The 24,958-nt window shown below is 37.8% G+C and overlaps 1 protein-coding gene across 5 annotated transcripts in view; it reads right to left on the minus strand.

Moving 5' to 3' along the window:
- The window catches only part of znf423.L (zinc finger protein 423 L homeolog), a 275,238-nt gene that overhangs the window by 95,114 nt on the left and 155,166 nt on the right, over window positions 1-24,958 (minus strand). For 3 of the 5 annotated variants that reach the window (NM_001166439.1, XM_018256370.2, XM_018256371.2), the window contains 1 exon segment: window positions 22,568-22,652. In NM_001166439.1, the coding sequence (NP_001159911.1) occupies window positions 22,568-22,652 (85 nt within the window). 5 annotated transcript variants of the gene reach the window in all.

Raw genomic sequence — 24,958 nt, forward strand, 5'->3', positions numbered from 1 at the left:
CTCTTAGACGGTTAATGGCAGCCTCCTCAAAGTTGGCACAGTTGGTCACTGGGGGACTGGGATTAAAATTAAGAAAAGTGGGTGGAGCCAAAACCAACCAATCAGATTTCTTTGATTGGTTTTAATGGGAAAAATTAAGAAGGCTGCCATTCTCTCAGTATTGATGTCAGGGACCTTGAATATCACAAATGTGGTCGCTGGGGGTTTCCACTTCAAGTTTAGAAAAAGTGGGCGGAGCCACCAACAACCAATCAAATTTCATTCATTGATTTTCAATAGAAAAAAATAGAAATGCTGCAATTTTTACACATTAAATGACAGCATTCCCAAACTTTGGTATGTTAGTCACTGAGTGACTGTGGTTCACAATTAGGAAAAAAAGGGGCGGGGCAACAACAGCCAATCAGATTTCAGCCTTTGACCTTAATGAAAAATGATAAACTGCTGCTATTATCACGGTTTAAATGCTAGGTGTACCAAACTTGGCTCAATTACTCACTGGGTGACTGCGGTCAAAATTTAGGAAAAGTGGGTGGAGCCATAAACAGCCAATCCGTTTTCACCTATTGACTTCAATGTAAAATTTTTGATTACCGCCGTTCTCACAGTTTTAAAACCGGAGGCCCCAAACTTGGCACTGACCATGACTAGGTAACTGGGGTTAAAATTCAGAAAAATGGGCGGAGCTTAAGACAGCCAATCAAATTTTACCTAACGCTATTCAATGGGAATATTTAAATTCCTGTCATTCTTACACTGTTAATGTAAGAGTGCTCAAACTTGGTCCATTTGGTGACTGGGTTGCAAATTTTTAAAAGTGGGCGGAGCCAAAAATAGCCAGTTTGTTTGGATTGATTTCAATGGTAAAATTTGGTTGGCTTTAAATTTCACCGGTTTAATCCGGATTCTACCGACTTTGTGTACTCTCTAGGCACCAGGGGCGACTGGGCAAGACACCCAACATATATGGGGGGCCTGAGTTTTGCCACGGCAAGCACCACTCACATTTTCTTCAGGAAATGTACCTCTCTAGTTTAGGTAAGCTGTGCTCTCTGTACTACAAAAGATGAACCAGCTGAAGTTACCAGATCATCTTTTTGCCACTCCTGTTAAAATACCACCTAATGCAAAGGGGTCCATTTCAGATTACTCATGCTTTTCGGTACGAGCAATCTTTAATGAACCCCCATGTAAAGGTGGCCATAGATGCAAAGATCCGCTCGTTTGGCGATGTTGCCAAACGAGCGGATCTTTCCCCGATATGCCATTAACAGGCATGGCTATATCGGGGGTAATCTGATTGTTCGGCCAAATGGCCGAACGATCAGATTACGATGTGCCATGGACTCCGGCGGGATCGGTCGGGTCAAAATCAAACCTGACCGATCGACCAAACGACCGATCTCCGCCAGACGAAAGATGTCAGCACACGCCACACACGATCTGAAAATCGTACGAATCCTCGATTCGTACGATCGGATCTGTGTGTCTATGGCCACCTTAAGTCTACTAATCAAGTGGGGTTTTCTGCCAAAAATCTTTGTACGTTTAAAAAGAGGCACCGATTCATGGGAGGAGGGGGCTTATTCTACCACTGTACAGAGCACTGGTAAGGCCCCATCTAGAGTATGCCGTACAACTTTGGTCTCTAGCGCTTAAACAGGATATTATTGAAGTACAGAGGGTCCACAGAAGGGCAACTAAGCTTGTAAAAGGTATGGAAAATCTTAGCTATAAGGAAAGACTGGCCAAGTTGGGGTTGTTCATGCTGGAGAAGAGGCGCTTAAGGGGGAATATTTATAAATATATAAGGGAATCGTACAATAACCTCTCTAATGCTTTATTAATCATTAAAACCTTCCAGCTGACAAGAGGGCACCCATTCCAATTAGAAGAGAGTATGTTCCGTCTAAATATACGGAAGGGTTTTTTTACAGTAAGAGCTGTGAAGAAGTGGAGTTCTCTCCCTGAATAAAGTCATACTGGCTGATACATTAGATAGCTTTAAAGGCCAATTTACTAACAGGCGCAGGTGCCAATTCGCTAGCAAAACAGACCATTGCTAACGGTCATTCGCACTCTATCGCCAGGCGACTTTTCACTCTGGCGAACGGACGTTACTCCACAAATTCACTAAAATGCGGATTATACTGAACACTGCCTCTTTCGCCAGAGTTGCCTTACATCTTATCCTGTGAGCCGAAAATGCATCAAACAAACGTTTTTTTGTGGGGAATCCTTTTTTTCCCAGACATTTACTAACATATGGAACATTCATCTTATAGTGGGCTCATGTGTAGAGCATTATACTAACTCTCTTGCCTTTATTAAGGTTCCCTGCACATGTGTAATATAAACCGGTAACAAACCATTTGCAGCAACATTTATAATACAGACGTCCATACAACTTTAAATTTCCCACCCTATGCAAATTGACCTAAGCACAAGATCACTAGCGAAGTTTTGCTAGGCACAAATAAATGCTAGCGCATCTTCGCTATGAAATGCTCGCACAGCTGAAGTAACACTAGCGAAAAGTTGCCAGAGTTTGAGGCATTTTAGTGAATTAGTGTATTTGTGTATTTGTGGTGAGATGGGTGTGAAGTGAACGCTCGTTTGTGAAAGCCCCTTAGCGAGTAACACCCAGTGTTAGTGTGTGCATACTAAACAAAGAATCTCCCAGTAATTAACACCAGCTACCTTAGTGCCAAGCTGACAGGATCCTTAGCTATAGGCAATCCTTAGCTATAGGCACACACAATAAAGGTTCTGGCTGTTGTCTGCCTGCATATTTTTGCAGGCTGAGAGAAGCAGATCTGCTCCATGCCCCATTGATTTGAATCCAATCAGCTTGTGTGTGCTCTCACACAGCGGAGCTGTGTGTGAGCACATCTCTGGGCTTGTGTGTGTGAGTGCACACAAGCTGATCGGATTCAAATCAATGGAGCAGGGTCAGGGAGCAGATCTGCTTCTCTCAGCCGGAACCTTCAGCCTGTGTGCCCATACATGCCATGTAAGCTGTTTGTCCATGTATTATTTGGTTGGAAAATTCACATTTGAATTACATAATGGAAATCAATTAAAAAAATGAAACGTATATCCCTATTAAATTTAGAGGTCATAAAGAGGTCATAGAGGTGTACTACATGAAAATGCTAATGTTGTCCTTGGCCAATGCGATTTTCAAACATACACAAAGACATCCAGCTGTTTTTCTGTCGGACAAACCTTTCCAATTGAACACCGTGGCAAAATTATGTAATATTATGTCTGCCTTTAAGACTCCTCAGTGTAAACAGTCTAGCCTATTGATATAACACATTTTAAAATGTATCATACCTCCCAACTGTCCCTTTTTATGAGGGAGAGTCCCTCTTTTGACAGCTCAACCTGCAGTCCCTCATTTGTACTGGAAACTCGCTCTTTTCTCTGCACTGAACAGCCAGAAAAAGAAACAAAGTTTCTAACTTAATTGGCACAGAACAGCTAACAGGTGGAAATAATATACTTTATAACCTCACACTTATCAACACAGAATCTCTTCTGAAGATTGCCAGTTTGTTCAGATCTTGTTGTTGCCACATTGTAGATGAAATTAATTGTTCTGTAAAGTTTTGTGTTATCTGAAAACACCAATGGATTGATTATATTGTACACCCCAAGTAATTAACAAAAAATAGAGAACTCTGCAGCACCTCAATAACAACCCTATTTCAAGTCAAGAAAGTACCATTGACAAACTCCATCTGTACAAAATCCTTTGGCCAGGGCTGTATTTACATAGCGGACACCCCTAAGCCCCTCCCCTTCATTCATGCACAAATTCTCATCATAAGGTTGGGAGCACTGGGGATTGGAGCATTGGGGAATTTAAAAAAACGATTGTTTCTCATGATCAGCCCCAGAGCTTCCGAAACAATGTGAGTGTGGTTGGGCTTCATGCTGCCCCCTAAAATCCTGTCACCCTCTGCCTGGACCTTGGTGGCCTTTCCACAAATCCGGGCCTGCCTTTGGCCAGTTTTCCATCAATTTTAAAAACATGTACATGGTTAAAATGTTTCTTACACAAAAGATGGTCTTGTCCAGTGCACAAACTGTCACCATACAGGCTGTTTTGATATAATGCATCCATACCAAACCAAGTTTGTTGGTTTGTTGGTGTGTGCAAGTCTCTCTACCAGGTTATATGAATTAGAAAACAATCACACCATATGACATATCCACATCCTTCTCTGAACTGCATGGACTGCCTCCCCTAGTTGCATTTGAAATGATAAGCACAAATTTCCAGTGGTCAAACAGTACAAAAGCATCCAATCTGTTTTAGGGGTGCACCAGGATGAACCAGGATTCGGACGTTTCCGGAGGATCCAGATTCGGCCAAATCGAATCCTTAAAATTATTTGACTTTTTATCACAAAACAAGGAATTAAAAAAATGTTTTGCTGTGCATGCTCTTTTTCCCCTCCCCCACCGATTTGCATATGCAAATTAGGTTTCGGATTAGGTTCAGTAATCACCTGAATCTTTTGCAAAGGATTGAGGGGTTTGGCCAAATCCAAAATAGTGGATTCAGTGCATCTCTAGTCTGATAAGTTATATAAAGAACTTATTGGCCTGTGTGCTGCCAGCATTGTATTGTATTGTATTGTGTGCCGGACTGAAATTTAAAATATGCTCTTGTGTTTCAAGTACAATCAGGCCTAAACAGGCCCAAAAAAAATAGTGGCATCTTACAGCAACCTACAGGTCTGGTTGTGCGATTTTATAAAACATATAGTCACAAGGTCAGCTCAGCTTTTCAGGTTCACTTCCACTGCCCAGCACTCTGCCAAGCTTGCAGTGATACTTTCAAATTGCTAAATGCATCTATTAAATATTTATAGAAAGAACAACAGCACATTTTGTTACTGCAACTGAACAAATGCAAGTTATTTTCACATTAACAGAAACATAATTACATCGAAGCATGTACTATAGCAGATTACTACCCAGTTGACATTCATGAAGACTTTTGGCTTGATAAAACAAAGAAATAAGGAACTGGACTGCAGAGCCAGCAATGATGTATTGAGTTACACGCCAACTCAGACGTAATAGTGTAAGGCCCATGCAGCTTAGAGTCTTCAATTATTAAACTACCTCATAAACAAACCAGTTATGTTCACCAAGTGCATATTGCAATGTTGAAAAGATAAATGACAGTGATAAACAAATAAATTTGAAGAGGTATGCAAACAAAGACATTCAAACAAGCACAGAACATGAACCATTTTAAACACTATGTATGTTACTGGGTATATACCTCATCTTATTACATTTAAGCAGACTGAACTTGCACAAACATACTTAAAGGGGCATACTGTATATACAGTCATATGAAAAAGTTTGGGAACTCCTCTCAGCCTGCATAATAATTTACTCCACTTTCAACAAAAAAGATAACAGTGGTATGTCTTTCATTTCCCAGGAACATTGAGTACTGGGGTGTTTTCTGAACAAAGATTTTTAGTGAAGCAGTATTCAGTTGTATGAAATTAAATATAAAACTGGCAGTGCAAAAATTTGGATAATTTGGATGTAATTTTGCTAATTTAAGTGCTTGTAACTGTTCAATACTGATTACTGGCAACACCAAATTGGTTGGATTAGCTAGTTAAAGGAATTGTTCAGTGTAAAAATAAAAACTGGGTAAATAAATAGGCTGTGCAAAATAAAAAATGTTTCTAATATAGTTAGTTAGCCAAAAATTTAATGTATAAAGGCTGGAGTGATTTGATGTATAACATGTCAGGGTTAAACACAGAACAAAAATGGGAAGTCTTTACAATGCTGCTTAATAAATATACTTTTCAGTATATTCCACTTGTAAGCAAGGAACGTTGTTGCAAAGCAAAACCTTTTTGGTTCAATAGAAGCGTTGGTGTTGAGGTGGGTAAGAAAAGACGTGCTTTTAAGGCTTTCAAGTTAGCTGGGACAGCCGAATCATTTATAAGGTACAAGGAGGCCAATAAATCATGCAAAGAGGCTATAAGGCAAGCTAAAATTGCTATAGAAAATAATATTGCAGCAAGCAGTAAAAAAAATCCAAAATTATTTTTTTAAATATGTTAATAGTAAAAAAATGAAGCAGGAAGGGGTGGGACCCTTACTATCAGAGGGGGGTCAGGTGGTTGATGAAAACAAAATAAAAGCACATATTCTGAACTCATATTTTTCATCTGTCTACAGTAAGTGAAGGTTTCCTTCTTAATAGTCCCAATTCTAGTAATACAACTAATAATGCATGGTTCACACATGAAGAAATTCAAAAGAGACTAGAACATGTTAAGATTAACAAAGGTCCGGGACAAGATGGTATTCATCCCAGGGTAATTAGCGAGCTTAGCTCTGTGATTGCCAAACCTCTTTACTTAATTTTTCACGATTCATTGAGATCTGGCATAATGCCGAGAGACTGGCGAATTGCTAATGTGGTGCCTCTATTCAAAAAAGGATCCCGTTCTCAGCCTCAAAACTATAGGCCAGTTAGTCTGACGTCAGTGGTGGGAAAGCTTTTCGAAGGGTTAATAAAGGATAAGATACTGGACTTCATAGCAAATCATAATTCTATGAGTTCGTGCCAGTATGGTTTTATGCGTAATAGATCTTGCCAGACTAACTTAATTTCTTTTTATGAGAAGGTAAGTAGAGACCTCACTTCTGGGATGGCAGTGGATGTGATTTACTTAGACTTTGCTAAAGCATTTGATACAGTGCCACACAAAAGGTTACTGGTTAAATTAAGGAATGTTGGCCTGGAACATAGTATTTGTACCTGGATAGAGAACTGGCTAAAAGATAGACTACAAAGAGTGGTGGTAAATGGAATATTTTCTAATTGGACCAGTGTTGTTAGTGGAGTACCGCAGGGCTCTGTACTAAGTCCCTTGCTTTTCAACTTGTTTATTAATGACCAGAAGGTGGGCATTGAAAGTACTGTTTCTATTTTTGCAGATGATACTAAATTGTGCAGAACTATAGGTTCCATGCAGGATGCTGCCACTTTGCCATGACATGATTACACTTTACAAGTACATTAGAGGACATTATAGACAAATAGCAGGGGACCTTTTTACCTATAAAGTGGATCACCGTACCAGAGGCCACCCCTTTAGACTAGAAGAAAAGAACTTTCATTTGAAGCAACATAGGGGGTTCTTCACAGTCAGGACAGTGAGGTTGTAGAATGCACTGCCGGGTGATGTTGCGATGGCTGACTCAGTTAATGCCTTTAAGAATGGCTTGGATGATTTTTTGGACAGACATAATATCAAAGGCTATTGTGATACTAAGCTCTATAGTTAGTATAGGTATGGGTATATATAATTTAATTAAAAGTAGGGAGGAGTGTGTGTATGGATGCTGGGTTTTCATTTGGAGGGGTTGAACTTGATGGACTTTGTCCTTTTTCAACCCGATTTAACTATGTAACTATGTCAGACAGAACACTACTTCCTGCTTTTCAGCTCTCTTGGTTTACACTGACTGGTTACACTGGCTACCAGGCAGTAACCAATCAGAGACTTGAGGGGGCGGGCACATGGGTCATATCTGTTGGTTTTGAATCTGAGCTGAATGCTGAGGATCAATTGCAAACTCACTGAACAGAAATGTACCATGTGGCCCCCCTTCAAGTCACTGACTAGCTCAGAGTTATAGAGCGGAAAAGCAGGAAGTTGGATTCTGGCTGTTTTATTAGACATCTGTTCACTCCAGTCTTTATATATAATTTTTTTGGCTAACTAACTATATTAGAAACATTTTTTATTTTGCACAGCCTATCTATTTACACAGTTTTTATTTTCACACTGAACTGTTTCTTTAAGCCTTGAACTTCATAAGCAGGTGTGTCCAGTCATGAGAAAGGGTATTTAAGGTGGCCACTTGCAAGTTGCCAAGTTGGAGACAGCATGGGATCCTCAAAGCAACTCTCAAAAGATCTGAAAACAAACATTGTTCAGTATCATGGTTTAGGGGAAGGCTAAAAAAAAAAAGCTATTTCAGAGGTTTAAACTGTCAGTTTCAACTGTAAGGAATGTAATCCGAAAATGGAAGGCCACAGGCACAGTTGCTGTAAAACCCAGATCTGGCAGGCCAAGAGAAATACAGGAGCGGCATATGTGGAGGATTGTGAGAATAGTTACAGACAACCCAAAGATGACATCCAAAGACCTGCAAGAACATCTTGTTGCAGATGGTGCATCTATACATCTTTCTACAATTCAGGGCAATACATCTGTATGGCAGGGCAATGAGAAAGAAGCCCTTTCTGCACTCGTGCCACAAACAGAGTCGCTTGTTGTATGCAAAAGCTCATTTAGACAAAGTGCTTTAGACTGATGAAAAAAAAAGATTTGCATGGCGGAAGAAGAACACAGCATTTCATTAAAACACCTGCTGACTATTGTCAAACTTGGTGGATGGTCCATCATGCTGTGAGGCTGTGTGGCTATTTTAGGGACTGGGGCCCTTGTTAAGTCAAGGGTCGGATGAATTCAACCCAATATCAACAAATTCTTCAGGAAAATGTTCAAGCATCAGTCACAAAGTTGAAGTTACAAGTCAATTACCCTAAACACACTTCGAACTCTACAAAGGCATTTATGCAGAGGGAGAAGTACAATTTTCTGGAATGGCCGTCACAGTCCCTCGACTTAAATATCATGGAAAAACTATGGGATGATTTGAAGCAGGCTGTCCATGCTCGGCAGCCATCATAACTGAACTGGAGAGATTTTGTATGGACGAATGGTCAAAAATACCGCCATTCAGAATCCAGTCACTCATCAAAGGCCATAGGAGGCGTCAGAGGCCATACAGATGTATTGCGCTGAATTGTAGAAAGATGTACAGATGCACCATCTGCAGCAAGATGTTCTTGCAGGTCTTTGGATGTTATCTTTGGGTTGTCTGTAACTATTCTCACAATCCTCCACATATGCCGCTCCTGTATTTCTCTTGGCCCGCCAGACCTGGGTTTTACAGCAACTGTGCCTGTGGCCTTCCATTTCCGGATTACATTCCTTACAGTTAAAACTAACAGTTTAAACCTCTGTTGGGGTTCCACAATTTATGCACCGGTCTAATCTTGGTATGATGGATATTGCATATTTTCTGTTAATCCAATAAACTTCAAGTCACTGCTGAAATACTACTGTTTCCAAAAGGCATGTTATATATTAAAAGGAAGTTGCTACTTTAAAAGCTCAGCCAATGATAAACAAAACTCCAAAGAATTTAAAGGGGTTCCCAAACTTTTTCATATGACTGTACCCAGGTGAACTAGCCAAAGGTACATTTCTTAAGTATTCATGGGTAGATTGAAATAATGAATCAATTGCTAGTGCTGCTAGATGAAATGTGAGCACCCAAACAGTAACGTAAGCTAAGCCCATTCCACAGAGAGGGTCTGGATGCATGTAAATGGAGACATAAATCCGATTTGCATGGTGGAAGAAGAACACAGCATTTCATTAAAACACCTGCTACATATTGTCAAACTTGGTGGATGATCCATCATGCTGTGAGGCTGTGTGGCTAGTTTAGGGACTGGGGGCCCTCCTTAAAGTCAGGGGTCAGATGAATTCAACCCAATATCAACACATTCTTCAGGAAAATGTTCAAGCATCTGTCACAAAGTTGAAGTTACAAGTCAATTACTCTAAACACACTTCGAAATCCACAAAGGCATTTATGCAGAGGGAGAAGTACAATTTTCTGTGCCAGGTACAGTAAACCATAACATCCAATAAGATGTTTGTTTTTAAACAAGGGATTAGTAAATGCTATAAGTAACTAGAATTTGCACTTTACACAGTTCCAAAAAAATGGAGAGTGAAATGGTAGTACCAGTAGTAGATCACTATTGTACACAACTCTGACCCTAGTCAACAGAATCAAAGTCCACTCTGACTTGACCTTAAAATTAAAAGTTTGCAATGATCAGACCTAATTGATTTAAAAACGCAGGCTAAATGTGATTCATTATAAGTATTCTAGTAAAATAAATACAAAAAATTGAAAAAGAATAAAACATAGTAACTATAAAGGCTTTATCAATATCTCTATTACAGAACTTTGTACATTCTATTCCACTGAGCTTATATGTGATTACTACATAATAACAGGGTGAACAAGGAGACACAGGTATGGAATCTATTACTTGGAAACCCTTATTCCAGATAGCTCAAAAAACAGAATATGTTGCTCAGCTTTACATAAATCTTATCCAGAAAAACCCAGGTCCCAAGAATTCCAGATTAAAGATTCAAGTGTGTACTCTCACACTGTGATTTGAACAAGTTTACCCTCTTCGAAGTTTAGATTCTTACTAAAATGTATTTTCTTCAGTTTGGATTGCCACCTTCCCATATATTGGCATTAACCATTAGCAACCATATCTTCCATATAATTAACACATTTTTTTTTGCTATCCACAATTTTCACTTTAACTTGTGTCGATCTGTACTTCCCTAAATTGCATATGTGTTTATACTGAGAACCACATGCAGAAAAGCCAAATATTATATCAAGACTTAACACCCCATATGTAAAAATAGCACTAAGTTTGCCCAGTAGCAATAACCCATATCAACCAATAAGGTTTTTGCTTTTGAGCAGATGACCATTGAATTCTGCCTGCTGATTGGTTGCTATGGGTTACTTAATATTGCAATAGGTTTAGTCCAACGCTTCCACCTGTGTATGGTGCTTTTATTACATAACCCCCAAAGTCTTTTAATGCTTATATTCATAATGTATCTCCAAGCTTTGCTAATTCTCTGCTCGTCCTTACTATTGGCAGGGTTCAACAGTGATATAGTTTCACAATTCTACCATGCCTGTGGCAAACACCTATAATACATATGAGTTTAAGAAGAAAGTAAAAAAAACCAGTATCCAGAGTATCTCCGGATAACAACAGAACATGGAACTCAATGTACTGTGTTCAATTCTAATTCTTAAGTTAATTTACAATTCTGTGTCTGTGAGGGCTTCTTACATGCAGTGTATTTTACCCCTTTATACAATGGTGTGAAAATGTCAGGTTGGAGAAGGTTTTAAATTGAGCAATACTCAGGAATATTTTAAATCTATTGCGTTTTAAAAAAAAAACAAAGCACATATAGCTCTAAAGTTTTTGATGTGTTATGAGCATGTACACAATTGTGTTTAAATCTATTTCCAGCTACACTTGCATTCATGCTCTATGTGTGCATAACGGCAAAATAAATGATCTAACTGGACAAAAGTCTATTGGTGAAAAGTTCTGCTTCGAGCAAAATGGTTCAGTTTTAAGTTTAGAACCAGTGTACACTGACTTGTAAATATTGAGTAAAGTAAAGCATTGGCAATATCATTAGCAGTTAATAAAGACAATGCAGATTTCTTTCTTGTTTCAGAAACTGCAAATTTAATGCTACACTGTTAGAGATCACTGCAATAAAAGCTGTAATATCCCATGTCCTTTAAGGCCTAACTTTCAGGTGTTCTATGTGTATTGTAATTGCTTACTAAAACCTCCTGAAGTCTATGTGAATGCAATAACCACTGCTCCACTTCTCTGTGGTTATACCACTTTCAGGGATACTAGGATAAGGACTAAGAAAACAGTACAAAATCTAAATGGTTATGAATAGCAAGCAACCAAAAAGAAAACAGAGTAATTCAGGAGTGCCCATACTTTACGAATGTGAGGTCTACTTTTAGTGATGTTGTCCCATTATGATCTACATCCATAAAAGCATTGTTAGCATTCATTTTCCATGGAAAACATTACTTTAGTACTATATTGAATTATGATAGAATTTATATTGCTATATTTAAAGGAAAACTATACCCCCCAAACAATGTAGGTCTCTATAAAAAGATATTGCATAAAATAGCTCATATGTAAAATCCTGATTCATGTTAATAAACCATTTTCATAATAATATACTTTTTATACTTTTCTAGTAGTATGTGCCATTGGGTAATCATAAATAGAAAATTTTAAAAAACAAGGGCCGCCCCCTGGGTACGATTCACTGTGCGCACAAACATACAAACAAACCATACTTGTTAGGTCACATGAGCCAATTAACAGACAGAGTTCTGTCTTTTGCTTCAACACTTCTTCCTGTTACAGTTAGAGTTGTAGTATTTCTGGTCATGTGATCTATGCGGCAGCACAGAGATCATCCCAAAATGGTGGTTCAAGGCAAGAGATGTAAAAGGGCGATACTTAAATATACATACCAGTTTGATAAGATTCTTTTAATATACCACTTAATATGATATATACTATCTGTTGCTTAAGTATTCATTTTGGGGCATAGTTTTCCTTTAACAAACAAACTATTTCTATGTAACCGTAACAGAATAAATATCTGTATGAAAAGCATGAATTAGGATGGTGATTTAGACAAATTGTTTGTTGACAGTGTCTTGAGATCTACTAATCACCAGCTAGAGGTCTACTGGTAGATCCCGATCTACCTTTTGCGCACCCCTGGAGTAGTTCATCACCTCAGAGTATTTAGAGATCGCAATGTTACCTATCATGGTACATTAAAAAGTAAAGTTCCACCTGACTTGTATATAACCCTTATTTAGTACCAAAGGTACTACATTATTTGAATTAATTCCTATAAATGTATCAGTCAATAACTGATATTCTAAGGGAGAAGAGAACTTTACCAGGATTTTTAGTTGGTAAAGTTAAATTGTTTTCCTGTGCATTGTTCTAATAAAGAGACCTAGCCAGAATATATCAAACATGGTGTTCCCAGCAACCTGGGGAAGTTACTACATGCACTTTTATTTTCCAATTTTATCCACAACAACTGTCCAAATCAGATATATGTTAGCAACAAGTCACACAGAAAAAAAGAATGGGTGAGACTAGCAGTAAGAGATTGGGGTGTCATTTACTTTGACCCCGGAGCAGAAGTACAAAAGCACCAAGGGATGTGAGAGCGTACGCCTTAGCACATATGCAGGGAACACTTTTGGCCAGGGTCTGGCTACATTCTGCTCCTCACAGCAGATCAATAATCTGGCACAAATTGCAGATTGCAATGACAGATGACACTGGACAGCTGTGCCCTTACTGCCTGCTATAGGGCAGGCATTATGGGTATTTTGCACCCTGCCTTTAACAACATAAATGGCCACAACAGGCTAATTTATAGCCTAACACAATCCTACACTTGTTTCTAAACAGAGATAAAGCAATAACTGCTATTGGCATCTGTAAAAAATGTTATCGGTAAACAAGAAAATGGTTGCAACAAACAAAATAAGGCCATATTACCTAACATGCCTCATGTTCGGTCAGTCTGACTTAAATGATCATGCAGCTTAGTCGTACAGAATACAAAGAAAGTGTGTATAATTAAGATATAAAAATTACTATACATTATATTACATAAAATATATAGCATATAGCACATATAAGGCCATCACTGTGTTAAAATAAAGCAACGTAATAAACCACACACACAGCAAAGTCACTATACACGGCCCTGAAAAGCCTACATGACATCAGAGTATCTAGCAGCAGTGTAATCAAGGTCCACTATTCCTAAAGCAGCATTCACCCATCTAATGGCAGCTTAGCTTTAGCCACAGGGGATTTTGGATACCTTTATACTGAGGTTAAGCAATATGCTAGAGTCTTTAATTTATGCTAGCCATATGTATATATATATTTGCAAAATGCTATAGCTGTAGAGAGTATATAAAGATTTATAGAGCATACAGTTTTTTATAAAAACAATTCTGGAAACTAATTATTTTGAAAACACTGTTCAGTTCATGCTTTCTCTACTCTGTCATGTAAACACAAAATAATTTCTCTTAAAAGGAGAAGTTCATCTGCAAATGATGTAGGCAGTGGTATTCTAAGACAAATGCAACTGGCCTTTTTTTAATTCTTAACTGATAGTTTTCTAAATGTTGCATTATTTCATTTCTTGTTCTACAGTGATCCTGTTTAAAATTTGAACTGCTACCAGGCTGCAATTTTTAAATGTACAGAAACTAGGCAATCATTTTTAATACCCCCAAGACAGCATCTGATCAGAAGTACGGATGCACAAAAATCACAAAATAGCAAACTGAAACCAAACTGTAATGCAAAAGTAAGCACAATCTAATGGTTATCTGGACTTGTCCAGTGCATGGTTGGCATTCTGCTAGGACCTTATGATTTGGTTGAATTTAAGTCATACAATAAAAATCTATGATGTGGTGAATCATTGATATGTTGAAAAAAATTGATCATCATTGATGTCATTTAAAAAAAAAAAAAAAACCTTTGCAATTGATTTGACTTGTTATAAAGGGGTTGTACACCTTCTAAACACTGTTTTTTAGTTCTATTTTTAAAGACTTTTTAAATTGATTAACCTTTTTTCCAAAAAGATTTTCCCTGCTTCAGACTGGCAGCTCAGTACACCAGGTGCAAATTGTGAAATGTGAAGTTTCCTTGTGAGGCAACTTCGGAAAATGGAGCGCCGCGTGTGCCATCCCCCAGGCGATTTTCAATTAAGCCAGCGGAGGGCAGAGGGAAGGCAGTTCGGGGAGATTATCGTTCGGAAGAAGAGGAGATTTGTCGATGGGGCGAATGATCTCCCCGAATCTGTTTGTGTGGCCAGACCCTTACAAAACTCGGGGATTCTGCTCAGCAGGGCCTAAGATAAGGAATGTATCAATGAATAATTTAGAAGTGTTTACAGAGTCAATGACCTCCCCACCAGAGCTTCTTTAGAAAAACATAAGAATGTGAAAAAATTTCAATATTAGAAATATTAATATATAATAGTCAAAATATATAATAGAAAGAAACTGAAAAAAGTCTCAATTTCTGAATTGTCTGAATTATCTGAAAACAACAGAACTGAAAAAAAGTATTTGAAGGTGAACCCCTTTAAATTCCCGGTAAGAGAAAGCCAGAAACATAATTAAAAATAAATAACAAGAAACTGTTTCTTTGGCTTACATTCACAATATAATACAGAATTTAAAGGAACAGTCCATTAATATTGGCATGTCTATTCCTGCATTTAATTAGAAATCACTGGCATCATCTGCATCATGAAAACAAATCATTAAAAAATTTCCCAAACCCAAATAATAGTAATAACCAATGGTGCACACAAATTTGAACTGCAGACACATACTAAATTTGCCTGCCTCTAGACATGTTTTCTAGCTCTAGAAAACAAGCTACTACTAGAAATGTCTAATTTACTTCAGCATCTTAGCTCCTAATACCTACATTGTATATTTACCAACATAATTCACTCTCTTGTTGGATGTCTTAGAAGAATGCTCCTAGGGAGCAGAACGACATTTTCCCCCACCATGAGAGAGAATTATTTCAGGAAAAGGCTTTGATGCATGTTAGGCGGACAGCATGGGGCAGGTAGCAATGCCCTGCATGAGCAATACCTGCTCTGTGCACCATGGGTATTCTAACTGCAGATTCCAGTGACAAGCTCTCTCAAGTCGATATCCTACTCTGTATGTGTTTTTTCAAATCTATACTTATTTTTTTTAACCAGATTTTTCTTCATGCAACATGCTAGCTCTAGGTCCTAAAAAAGAAAAAACAAACCCATATAAAAGAAGAATGGCTAACAGCACGGGTTTTCATGCGAAAAACATGCTAAATTAGAGGTATGTAAATCTGTCATTGCACTGGTATAATCAATAGTTGTTCATTAAAATACATTCTAATAATAAAACAGGGGGCTTAATCAACTATAACAACGGTATGCACCATAATTTGGTTATGGGTGCAGCTGCCTTGTGATGCATTACTATGTGCTCAATCAGACAGCAGTACAAGTATGTATGGCTCTATATAGCCTGGGGGAAGAAGATGCAGACACAATTCCCCCCCCCCAAAAAAAATTACTGTTACAATTCTTTAACTAGCTTAAGCATCAATATTTCATTCTTAATCAAGAGAATAAAATAAACAATTTAGTAAACAATGATTACATTAGATGGGGAAAAACATCTGTGTGAACAGTTCTCTTGTAATTATTCTTGCTATTTTGCATTATGAATCAACGTGATTTGCTTTGCTGGCAACATTTCATTTGTTCTTAAGATTCCAGAAAAACGCTATTACTGAGAAGTTAAAAAGGTGGCAAATACTAAATTAAGAAAGAAATGAGCAAAGACAAAAAACAAGAAAATGGTAGAATTTATTCATATCACAGTGAGTCTCTAGTAAACCTGGCAGGGGGGCAATAATCCAGTTGGAATTAACATAAAATCTACAACTGTGAATAGCACAGAAAATACAACTACGGTTCATCTTCTTTTACAAAAGATAATATGCAGGTTACATTGAATCGTCATGCAAAATGCAGACTTTGCAGAAACAGGGAGGTCCCAGATGTTAATCCTTTTTAATAAAACATTTCTTATTTTCTTCAAATTTGCTAAAATGAAATTACACAACTCATAAGATTATCAACATTATAAGAATTTATTACATTTACTCTATATAGGAAGTGACCCTGGCATGCTGTCACAAACCAATAAAGGCAGCTGAAGATTTGTTGTCTTTGGAATACGATATATTAACTCAAACCCACAACAGAAGTCTTTGAGGCACAGTAGCACTACAAAACAAAGAACAATACTGCATGCCGCACAGGAACTGGCAAAATATAAGCCCTAACAAACACACCGATCTAAAAAAAAAAAAAAAGGTCAAATAATTATCTTCAACACACGGAAAAGAACATGGGATTATTCAATGTTTATCTTATAAAGGGCCAAACATGGCCTGAAACATTGATGTAATGCCCCAAAAAGTTATGCAATAAAGGCATTTTTATTCTACAAAGGACAAGCAGTTGTTTGTTTAATAATTTGCCCTTTCCTTCTGGCCCTCTCCTGTTCATATTTCAGTCTCTTATTCAAATCAATGCATGGTTGCTAGGGTAATTTGGACCCTAGCAACCAGCTGGCTAAAATTGCAAAATGGAGAATTGCTGAATAACTAAAAAAAATATGTAAACCTATTACAAATTGTCTCAGAATATCACTCTTGACATCATCCTAAAAGTTAACTCAAGGATGAACAACCCATTTACAAATCTTATATTACAAGGTAGGACAGCCTGTCCATTTTAGTTCAACACAGACCAACCTCAATTACAAAAAGAGCTACAGTATAACAGAGATTTAAAAGTTAAAGCCAATAGCAGTGAAATTTTATCAGAGATGTATTCTTCAACAAAAGTGTTAATCTAGACACATTTCCCATGCAATAAATGTCTCACATATGCAGACAAGTCAAACAAAGAAAAACATGCAAAGAAGGAAATACTAAGATAAGAATTGAAGGTAGTTAGTTAACATTTTTGAATATTGTTGATGGTTAAACATTTCTAAATCATTTTAATTTTCTGCTGCATCGTCCCGAAGCCTTTCCCAGTAGCCACAAGAATAAGAAACGGAAAGAGACAACCCTCCATACTGAATGCAAATAAGGTTGTAAATATTTTATAAATTGTTATTTTTCCCAAATGCTATAGGTCTTAATTGAGGGAACAACATTTTTGGCAGTCAATATATGGATATGGAAAATGCAAATGTCGTGTTTTTCTGACTTTGCAGAGACCCTGGAGGTGGCAACCTTTTCCACAAATAGTCTCAACTTTATTACTAGCATAATTTGGCTCGCCTCCTTACAATCCCAAAAGCCCTAACTGCTATCTGCCAGTTGCTACAAGAGAAGGAATCTCAGAATTGCTTTTGCTGTGTTCTGCAGGTGGACTGTGGAAATAACCCTTAGCTGCTGGCAGTATCACAACAGAATAATCCATTATTGCCATTCATGGCCCCTAAGATTTTCATAGTACTGCAAAGCAACAAATATATTCTAAAAAGTAGTGAGCAGTTCTGCACAACACTGTTTATTTCCATAAAAAAGATGATGTCTCAGGCAAAAAAGTCTATTTTTTTCCTTTACTAGCCATTGCATTAATGACTGAAACAAGAATCCCTCAGTTACTTAAAAAATGTAATGAGATAACAGACTGCAGTTACATACTATATGCACACTACTTACATTCAGGCAGCACTGAGCAAAGGCAGCTAAGCAGGGGACATGTTGCGCCCAGATTTTATGCAGAGTAAAAAAAATGTAGAGGTGCAGGTAATGGTACTGGCCTAGCCACATGCCAGAAATATACACTTATGACAAATTGGGAACCAATACCTGGATTTGTGCAGCAAACAGAGTGATCCCAACAAGTGTTGTGAGCACCATGCAATAGTGTGTATACGGTGTCATGAGCACCATGCAATAAAGGTGGAATGCCTTACTAGGACTGGACCTTTGTGGTCTTCCCACAAATCCAAGCCTGATAATTTCTTAAGTGCAAATAATACTAGTATTAATGTAATTAAATGGCTGTATACATTAAACAAACAAAAAAAACATAAAGAAACAACCAATAACTAATACAAGAGGTATATAGGGCCCTGGCCAAAATAGCTTTCAGTCATATCAATTACATTCTCTTCTGCACTAGAAACAGTCCCTGAAAGATTCCATACTACAAGAAAAAAGTTTTTGACAGCTTTTTTTGTGAAGAAAAAAATTCTAATTCACATTACTGTTTTTAAAACCTTTTCTAAACATGAGCTAGACTAGGGTGATAATTATAAAATGCATGAAACAAAAAATAAAATTGTGGGGGGGGGGCAGGAGGGTCAATGTCAGGCGCAATGCCATCCAATAGGTACCACATAGTGGGCCAGTTATTAACTATACTAATGGGTCTATCACGTTGTGTAAAAAGTGAAGTGTAACAGTACTGGTGTTCATAGCAACCAATCAGATATTTACTTTTGTTTTCTACCTGTTGAACTAATTGCTGATTGGTTGCTCAAGGCAACATCACGGGTAATGCTTCACTACACCTTTTACACAGCATTATAATTAGGCCCCTAAATGTTTGAGGTTATTATACAGATAATGAAAAATTATGCCATCCAAAGAGGTAATTTGAGCATTTAAGTAGTCTGTGGGCCATAAAACCTCTAAGGGCAGAGACACAAGCGGAGATACAGGGATATTAGACGCCCGATGACCAATCGCCTCTTGGTGCTTCGTTTTCCAAAGTCATCCTCACGAGGAATCTAAATCACCGGCGGGAAGGCAGTTCGGGGAGATTAGTCACCCGAAGAAGAGGCGATTTGTCGTTGAGCAACTAAATCTCCCCAAATTGCCACATGTGTCTCTACCCCAAGTGTTGGACAGCTCTATTATAGAATGTGACAAGACTGTCAAGACTCTGATGAGTATCCGCACTCAAATGCAAAATTTGTATGTATAATTGGGGTGCACAGTTATAATTAATGGACTAATTACCTTGATTTGCATATAAACATAAGGTTTTGAGATTTGCCCAAAATCCAAAATAGTGGATTTGGTGCATTTCTTATCCTTATATATAATAATTCTGTGTTGCCACACCTACAGTAAGTATACAAGTGCAGTATTGTTAAAGGGAGATTTCTGAGTCTAATCTAGCAATGAAGAATTGTGCATGTGCAATAACAAGGGTGTAATGTTTTCAGCAGCACCGCAATAAATCTGTTGTATGGACACAGGGTCGGACTGGGGGATCACCGGGGCTGGCATCTCAGGTCCCACTGACTGGCGCGTGCATGCACACAAACGTATGTGATTGCACGTTTTTTGTGCCGGTCGCGGCAGGTTCAAGAGTAGCTGGTTGTGGCAGGTAGAGCAGGGTGTGGATCTGGGCTGGCGGGCCCACAAGAGCCAGGGGCCCACCAGGTTTTTGCCGGTGTCCTACCGGGTTTTTTCCTGCCGGCCCAGTCCAACCCTGTATGGACATGCATATACAGTTCAGTTAAAGGAGAAGGAAAGCTACTGAAACAGTTTATTGCCAATAGATTAGCTACAATAGTGCAAGCTATAAGACTATATTTATTCTGCATAATGCTTTACTATACCCGAGTAAACAGCTCTAGACACTGTCTATGTTTGTTTAGGATAGCAGCTGTCGTATTAGCTTAGTGTGACATAACTTCCTGCCCGAGTCTCTCCCTGCTCACTCATAGCTCTGGTCTCAGATTACACTAGGGAGGGGAGGAGGAAGGGGGAGAGGGAGAGAGGAGCAAACTGAGCATGCTCAAGCCATAGCCCTGGAGGTTTAAGCTAAAAACAGAAAGTCTGATACAGAAGCCCATGTATACACAATAGAAGGAAAGAAATGCTGTGTTTCTTTTGACAGAGGGCTCAGAGCAGCATTACTTTGAGGGTTTACTAATGTAGTTATATAAACCTTTCTGATAAAGCTTACTTAATTTTAGCCTTACCTTCTCCTTTAAGAAGCTGCTGTGCATATGGATGAGAAACATTTGCTTTTCATTTGTAAGTTCTTCATAATACCACTCATTTCTCATCAATACTAAAATCACGACAATGTTTATAGTTATCTCACAACATGGCTTTTATATACAATTCTATTATGTCTCTACAGAAAGAACAGCAGATATGAAGGCGAGTCTCACAAGCAAGGCTGCTCCTACAGTTGAATACACTGGTTAACAGTGCCAGGCAAGGCAACCTGGCTGGTCGTGTTTCCTTCCACCTCCTGACTTGTGCATGAAGAAGAGCGCACGCATGCGAATAGGCGCAGGTGCATGAGAACAGGAGTGGGAGAACGCAAACAGATGCGCACAGTCCCTCTCACTATGAGGGAACAACCCGGCATGAGTGGGGAGAGTGGGGATCGGACTATAGGTAGACAACAGAAGGTACGCCCACCCCCAGCACCTAGGCATGTGCCTCTTCTGCCTACCCCTAGTACTGGCCCTGCTGGTTAATAAAGCTTGATAAAGGGCTGGAAAAGCTCAAAACGTCGCTTAGCTTGAGGCACGAATAAAGTACCAATTTTTTCACCATAATCGGAGTGCTGCTGAAGGTCCCCATAGGCTTTAGTTTTTTTGATCGAAGGATATTCCTTCGATCGTTGGATTAAAATCCTTCAAATCGAACGATTCAAAGGATTTAATCGTTTGATCGAAGGAAAATCGTTCGATCGTTCGATCATACTATCTGCACTAAATCCTTCGACTTCGATATTCGAAGTCGAAGGATTTTAATATCCAGTCGAATAGAGGGTTAATTAACCCTCGATATTCGACCCTTAGTGAATCGGCCCCTTATTGTTATCCAACAGAAATTTTCGAACCTCTCTGATCAAATAAATTGAAAATGGTATGAAAATTGTATGAAAATTGTGAGGACAACTATTCGAAACACACACACAGTCTGAAAACAGATTTAATAAGCTCAGTTAATTGTTTTGTAAAACATCAAACCACAACAAGGTGAAGACCAAGCATATGCAAAATAGCGGCAAGTATGGCCAACAATCCTCTATGGAGGGTTATGATCGCCATCAATTAGAATGTGCTGTTGAGTCAATGCAGATGCACAAAGTAATGTCATAAATGCACAACAACCACATATAATGTGCTGAGGGAGGCTGTAGCTGCTGTCATTATCCACACCAGTACCCTTTGCAAGTAATTTACACAACTATTGGCAACTAGTAGAATAAACTCTCTCCCTTTTAATGCATCTTACAATATAACTCATATAGTATATTCTTTTTTTTAAGCATTCCTCAACCACCATGTGTATATTTTGTTTTATAAGAAAACTATATTAATATAGAAGCATACTCCTCAGATGTAAAAATAAAATTACATTATTACTTGTCAAAGACAGGCTTTGTATTCTTCCTTCAGAATTCTGACCATGTTTAATTATTGTTATGACTAAGGTGTGTAGAATTGTTTGCTTCTAATCAATGGTTTTTCATGTCTTTGAGTGGTTTAGCAATCTGCCTTTCAAAGTATAGTTACAATAGGCTATGTTTGGAGTGCATATCTTTATATAAATATAAAATATATATAAATTATATCCCACTTCCATAAGGTCAAAATATTCAGTTGGGTCACTTTACTATTTCTTAAAAGCTACTACAGGGTTGCCTGGAAGAACAATGTTAAAGAGCAGAAAATTAATTGCACGATTGCTTCAGCAAACTCAGACTGTCTAGGCATACATTTCTATAATCGCACTCAAAATAATTTTGACTCTGATGTTAACAGTGCTTCGGCTTTTGCACTCAGTTTTGTGTGAGACTTCTTAACAGCACCTTGTTTCTCGAGATCTACAACTCCCTGTTCTTGCCACTAATCTTTATTTATTAGTGAGCTCCATCCCATCTGTGCTGAAAGTATAACCTTCAATCTGTGTTCCCCTGAAGATCACAAGGAAAGCGTGCCATTTAGTAACAGAAATAAAGGGTAGAAATAAAGGGTAGGAGGGCAAAATTAAATAAATAAAATTACACAACTTACAGGTGTTTTTCAAAATACAACTGGACAAAAATAAGACATATTGATTTATGGTGTAGGCCTCTGCAAATGTTTTCATTTTTAAAATGATCAAAAACTTCCAGCTTACCAATCATGTGGTTGGCAACATGTATCTGAATTTCTCTCTCATTCTCAAAGGTCATCTGGCATTTGATGCACTGGTAGGTCTTCTTCTATTTTTAAGTAGAAAAAAATGTTTGGTAAACAGTACTGGCTGTAAAAGCTACATTAACAATAACAAAATGATTTGTCATGTTATATAAACATGACTCTGAAGTAAGGAAGAGATTAAAAAACATACATACAAACAATTATTTCATGTGTCCACAAAGATTAATGTTGAAGTGGAAAGAATCAGTATTAATCCATATTAGAGTTCATTTAAATTACACCTGTAAAAATAAAAATGCAAACTAATCTACAAACAAGGTGATTGTTGATCACCTTGTTTGGTTTACTATTCATTCATTCACAAAACAAATTGTGGTAATTTTTTAATGCATTTAGGAAACAAATCACACAATGCACATCAGCTTGCAAGGGAATCTTCAGGTGTATTATCAGAGGGGGAAGGTTATTAAAGTGGACCTGTCACCCAATCATTTTCCAATTCAAAATGAAATCACATTTCTATTTTTTACTAAATCATTCATAGCTGTAAGCTCATTTAAAAATCTGAGCTGTCAAATAGTGTCTGCCCCTAGAGGCGGGGCAGACAATTACTTTCACTTTCCATTCAGCACTTCTTAGATGTCACTGCTCTCAACACATTCCCCCTTTCTCTTCACCATTTAATTGTGTAGCCAGGGCATGGGGATGGACATAGGGTCCACCATTCTGGTGCACAAACAAGATTCTGAGATGATGCAAGGCTTGTCCTAATAACGGTGTCCACAAAATGGCTCCTGCCTGCTTGCTATAGTTATGAATTCCCAGACTGAAGGAAACAAGATTCAAATAATGTATATAGTGTAATTAAAGTTCATTCTACTTGACTAATGTGATAAAATAGAATTTTGAATATTTTAACTTTAACCCGTACTTGATCCAAACCTGTAAAATGTTATTGTAGGACCCGAGCCCAGCCCATACCCACGTCTTCTTGCTTTGTATGCTACTTCTGTACTTCTGTGGTTCCAATATAGGGAATCTTCTGGATCAGTGGAGGAGTTACTTTCCCCTGTCTGACTTGCACCCAACCCTAACCCACATGGTCTCCAATTTGCCTGAGAAAATGTCTTCCTCACTGCAAAGCAGCAAGTGGACCATGCTTCTAGTAGTTTTGCAATTGCTAAATATGTATCCAAACCTATCTTAAACTATCTAATCTATATTATGGTACAATTGCTTCAAAGAAAATTCAAAACCTCTCTCTTTCTCACACTAAGATGAACTATTATTTATTTCAGTAATTGCAAAACTCCCTTGGATCCCATTTTTATTCTGTTAACTATATTTGTTAACTCATTGTAAAACCTGTGTTTGTTATAAATAAATGTAAAGCACTGTTTGAGTTGCTTGCACTATATAAATAAATAAGGATGACAATTGCCCTACAAAGAATGCAAACAAAAATGTCAAGATTCATTATTTCTATGGAGCAAAACCAGTATTTGGGACCTGCCTGAAATGTAGTTTTCATGACCCTCTCTACAATGAGTAACTTTTTTTAGCCAAATGGTTTGTATTCAGTTAATGAGAAAAATAGATCTTATCTTATAAAAGTTATTTTAAATGTTGGCCCAACATTTCACTACTCATACACGACCTTCAGTAACGATGCTTCACTTTGCAGATAGTCTCAATAAAATGTTAAAATTCTAATCTTATGCCTGTAGTGAACCCACTATTTACCAGTCAATGTTAACCCTGAAGTAATAAAGGCAGAATTCATTAAGTGCATAAAAGAAGTTTAAGTGCATAAAAGAAGAGTATTCATCAGCAACATTAAAGGCCCATTTATTAAACCTCGACTTTTTTCTGGTTGAGGTTTTTAAGGGGAAACTTGAACTTTTATGGAAAAATACTCAAATTTTTAGAGATTTACCCAAAACCCAAATACCCAAAAGCTGCTAAAAATCTGAACTTGAAAATACGCCATCTCAAACCTGTCAAGGTCATGTTGAAGTCAATGGCAGATGATCCTGAAGTTGATTCTTGACACCGCAGTCTTCACTGTATAATCCGAAAAAAATTCAGCCAATTCCGGCCAAAAATCCAAAAAAGTTGAGATATTGCAGAGAAATCTCGATAGAACTGAGTTTTTGAAGTGTCATTCAAACAATACAAATTGATGCTCTGTTTTGTTGTGACATTTTGTCGCTCTGATTTTTTTCTAGAAAAATTATTAATAAATGATTTGTGGAACAGATTTTGGTCGAATTTGTTTTCATAAAAAAACTTAGATTAATTAGAATTTTAGTAAATCAGCCCCTAATACTAGTATACTATACTAGAGGGGAACAAATATTGCACGAAT

Source organism: Xenopus laevis, chromosome 4L, assembly GCF_017654675.1.
Source record: "Xenopus laevis strain J_2021 chromosome 4L, Xenopus_laevis_v10.1, whole genome shotgun sequence".
Lineage (NCBI taxonomy): Eukaryota > Metazoa > Chordata > Amphibia > Anura > Pipidae > Xenopus > Xenopus laevis.